This window comes from Helianthus annuus, chromosome 10, assembly GCF_002127325.2.
Source record: "Helianthus annuus cultivar XRQ/B chromosome 10, HanXRQr2.0-SUNRISE, whole genome shotgun sequence".
NCBI classification, from domain to species: Eukaryota; Viridiplantae; Streptophyta; class Magnoliopsida; order Asterales; family Asteraceae; genus Helianthus; species Helianthus annuus.
This window is the reverse complement of record NC_035442.2, coordinates 47,818,974-47,822,840: the sequence shown is the minus strand read 5'-3', so window position 1 is coordinate 47,822,840 and position 3,867 is coordinate 47,818,974. Positions and strand designations below refer to the sequence as shown.

At 39.5% G+C, this 3,867-nt stretch overlaps 1 protein-coding gene across 1 annotated transcript; it reads right to left on the bottom strand.

The window, feature by feature from the left end:
• Positions 1-1,131: 1,131 nt before the first annotated feature.
• On the bottom strand, positions 1,132-2,982 carry LOC110882343. Its single transcript, XM_022130387.1, has 4 exons — positions 2,391-2,982; positions 1,880-2,024; positions 1,568-1,777; positions 1,132-1,453 (listed from the first exon to the last, which is right to left on the bottom strand). The coding sequence occupies exons 1-4, from the start codon at positions 2,980-2,982 to the stop codon at positions 1,132-1,134; spliced, it is 1,269 nt and encodes a 422-aa protein (XP_021986079.1).
• Positions 2,983-3,867: the final 885 nt, after the last annotated feature.

Sequence of the window (3,867 nt, the reverse complement as noted above, 5' to 3'; positions counted from 1 at the left end):
CGATAACTCGTTATATGTATTTTTATGTAACAACCTACGATTTCTTCTGGAGGGTTCACCTATGGTAGTGTTTTTCCTTTTCTAATATCACCATATTCAAGCATTCTGAACCCTAGCTACAAACAACCCAACAAACTTCGGATACTGAAAATGCTATCTAAAGAATTACTAAAATTTATTAAATAACAACAGGCCCGCAAAGCCCATCAACGACTGCGTGTTGTGGGCATTGAGACAACAACAGATGAACAAATTGTTGGACTTCTTGTTCCAAATGCAGCTATAGGATCTGTACTTAAAGGTCTCTCTCTCTCTCTTACATAGTTGATATAATTAGACCACGAAAGGACTCCATCCGGTAGTTAACAGACGAGTAACAGTATCATTTAATGTACATACCGCATTCGAAGATCCTTGCATCACAAAGCCACTGTGTTTACATGCAGTGTACAATGTTCTAATATCACCATATTCAAGCATTCTAAACCCTAGCTACAAACAAACTAATAAACTCCGGATACTGAAAACGTTATCTAAAGAATTATTAAAATTTATTAAACGGACGTTCGGTTGTACACAACAAAATAAATAAATAATTTACATACGGGTCATCTAGCTTTATACGGGGCGTATACAGATCTTAAAACCCAAAAAACTGATCAAACCTCAAAAAATAAACACATTTGGCCGCATAACATTGTATTGCTCGTATACACATGTATACGGGCCATATAATGTTTATGGCCCGTATACATGTAAAACAAAAAAAAAAGATTTCAGTGCATTTATTTATGTGCAAAATCATTTTATACGGGTCGTATAACCTTATACAACACGTATATACTAGAGAATGTGAAAATAAGATTAGAGGTGTGTGTGTATAAAAAGGGCCAAGTTTAAATGTTAGGTTATTTTTTTTATTTTTTTTTTTTTTTTTGAAAGGTAAACTTTATTAAGAAACGGTCGGCCTGACAAGAAGCACAGGACCGCACCACAACCGATTACAACATATACAGAGGGTAACTATACCAATCTTTCCAAACCAAGTTACAATGTTTGGACCTACTCTTTAACCATAAAAAACTAAGAGACTTCACCTCCCCAATTATCTCGTCGCTATTACCTTTACCATCAGAAAAAAATCCTTGCATTCCTAGCTTTCCATAGGCACCAACAAGTCACCGTCACTAGACCTCGGACTATCTCCTTAGATTTCTTATCCTCGTTAACATTCTTATACAAATCAAGAATATCCGCAAGAGAAAAAGCAAAAATAGGCAGTAATCTAACCCAATCGCAGAACTGACTCCAAACCCTATGAGCAATCTGGCAAGCCGTGAAAAGGTGATCCACGGATTCGGGTTCATCATTGCACAATGCACAAAGATCCGTATCCACCGATATGTTTCTTCTCACCAAATCATTCTTAGTCGGAATGCGATCTAACACCACCCTCCAGATAAAGATATTACATTTTGAAGGAACCCACTTACATCCCTTGGCCGAATAGATACATCCAGTAGTCGAAGGTTAAATCAGAAGTTGTTTGAACGAGTGAGTCGAGTACTGTCCAGACACGTTCGACGACCACCTCCATTTGTCATTCTCCATTGTTCTGTACACTCCCTCCAGCAACGCCGCAGAGCTGTTCAGCTCCACCATTTCCTCCGGGTTAACTGGGGGTCTTAACCAGTCCCAGAACACAGCCGAAGCTACACCCAAAGCTGAAAGACGGTTGCTAACCCAGCATCGTTTGTTCTTTTCCAAAGCAAACAACCTAGGCTATAAAGACATTAACGGAGCATCTCCCACCCGATGGTTGATCCAAAAACGTATGCTCCTCCCGTCCCCCAAAATACCTTTAACGAAGCAATTTAACCTTTTGCCCTTTAGAACAACTTTTGACTCCGTCTTAACAATGTTCTTCAAAACTCCCGATATCACCGGATTGGAAATACGACCATTTCCTAGACTTATCGTGGCAAGCCAAAACGACCCTTCTCCAAAGGCTCTCTTCTTCCACCCTATATCTCCACACCCATTTACAAAGTAGCACATCATTCACCGTTTTAAGCTTACTTAAGCCTAAACCACCGAGCTTTTTAGGCAAAGTGATTCTATCCCAAGCCACCCAATGTAATTTTCTAACATCTTCCGAACCTCCCATAAAAAATTCCTCATAATGGATTCCAATGTATCAATCACTTTAACCGGCGCCTTAAAAATAGATAGGTAATAAATGGGAAGACTCTCAAGGACCGCTTTTATAAGAACCACACGACCACCGATAGAGAGAGTACTAGCCTTCCAAGACGAGAGCTATTTTTTGAATATGCAAAAAATAGGATCCCGGTTACAAATCCGGTTCATGTTAGCCCCTAAGGGTGTACCCAAGTACTTAAAAGGAAAAGCCCCTCTTTTGCAACCAACAACCGAAGCCATATATTCGATAACATCGTCTTCAACTCCTACCCCAAAAATGTTTGATTTATTGATATTAATTTTCAACCCTGAACAAGCGTAAAACACCCGCAAAATTCTAGCCACCGTTAAAATATTTTCCTTCTCCCACTCCCCCATAATTAGCGCATCATCAGCATAAAAAAGATTCGAGACCACCGGGCCCTCGTTAGGGAGTTTCACACCTTTAAATCTACCCACTGAACAAGCTTTAGAAACTAAACATGATAAGGCTTCAATCACAACAAGAAAGAGGAAGGGGTTAAGAGGATCGCCTTGGCGAAGACCTTTCTGACATTGGAATTCGAATGTCGGAGAACCATTAACCAAAACCGAGGATCTCGCGGACACAAGCACCCCTTTGACCCACTTACACCAAATACTAGGGAACCCCATTTGATTCAACATATCGAGCAAAAAGTCCCAATTAAGATTGTCATACGCTTTTTCAAAGTCTATTTTAAAAATGAAAGCTTGTTTACCCGCTTTTTTCAGCCAAGACCATATCTCGCTAAGAATCATAGGGCTATCGAGGATATACCTGTCCTTAACAAAAGCCGATTGAGACACCTAAATGATACTTCCTATAACATTCTTCATACGATTAGCCAAGATTTTCAAAATCACTTTACTAATAATCCCAATGAGGTTAATCGATCGGTAGTCTCTTAACCCGATCGGGTCTTTGCATTTCGGAATGAGAGTTATAAAAGACGTGCTCATCCCCTGTCGATAGAACCCGACTCGAAAAAATAAGACAACACGTCTTTGAAATCCTCCTCGAAGAATCTCCAAAAATGTTTCAAGAATCTAAAATTAAAACCATCCGGGCCAGGGGCCTTATCCACCCCACATTCGAAAACTGCCTCTTTAATCTCCTTTGTCGAAAATTGCTCCGATAATAAGTTTGCCTTCACATCCGAAATTGTTTTCACTCCTGGGCACGTCAACCTTGGTCTGTACCGAACTTTCTCCGTAAAATGGTTCTAAAAAAATGGAGGACTTCTTTCTTTATCAATTTCGGCTTAACCACCCATTGCCCCTCAATATACAACCCTGTGATACCATTTTTATTTTCCTGTTGTTAATGAGACTGTGAAAAAAAAAAGTAGTGTTCTCGTCGCCCTCGATAGCCCATCTGCACCGAGATCTTTGCTTCAAATCCATAGCAATTAAGCGTTCCTTTTCACAAATATTTTTGTAACACTCTTCCTTTATCCAAACCTCCTCTTATGAAAGATCCCTTTCTTCGCATAATTTATCCAAATGCTCCAATTCTTCTTTATCCCTCATGTTGTCTTCTTTTTCTTTATCGCACCTTTTGTTCCTCCATATTTTGATAATGTTCCTCATATGCGTAAATTTGTTAACAAGAACCACATCTGGCCGAACCCCCACTTTCACATA

Coding starts and splice junctions, on each gene's coding strand:
- LOC110882343 (XM_022130387.1), bottom strand. CDS start 2,982: ATGATTCTTAGCGAGATATGGTCTTGGCTGAAAAAAGCGGGTAAACAA. Junction 2,025..2,390: donor TTTTCCTTTTAAGTACTTGG/GTACACCCTTAG, acceptor GTGGAGATATAG/GGTGGAAGAAGAGAGCCTTT. Junction 1,778..1,879: donor GTTGTTCTAAAGGGCAAAAG/GTTAAATTGCTT, acceptor TTTATAGCCTAG/GTTGTTTGCTTTGGAAAAGA.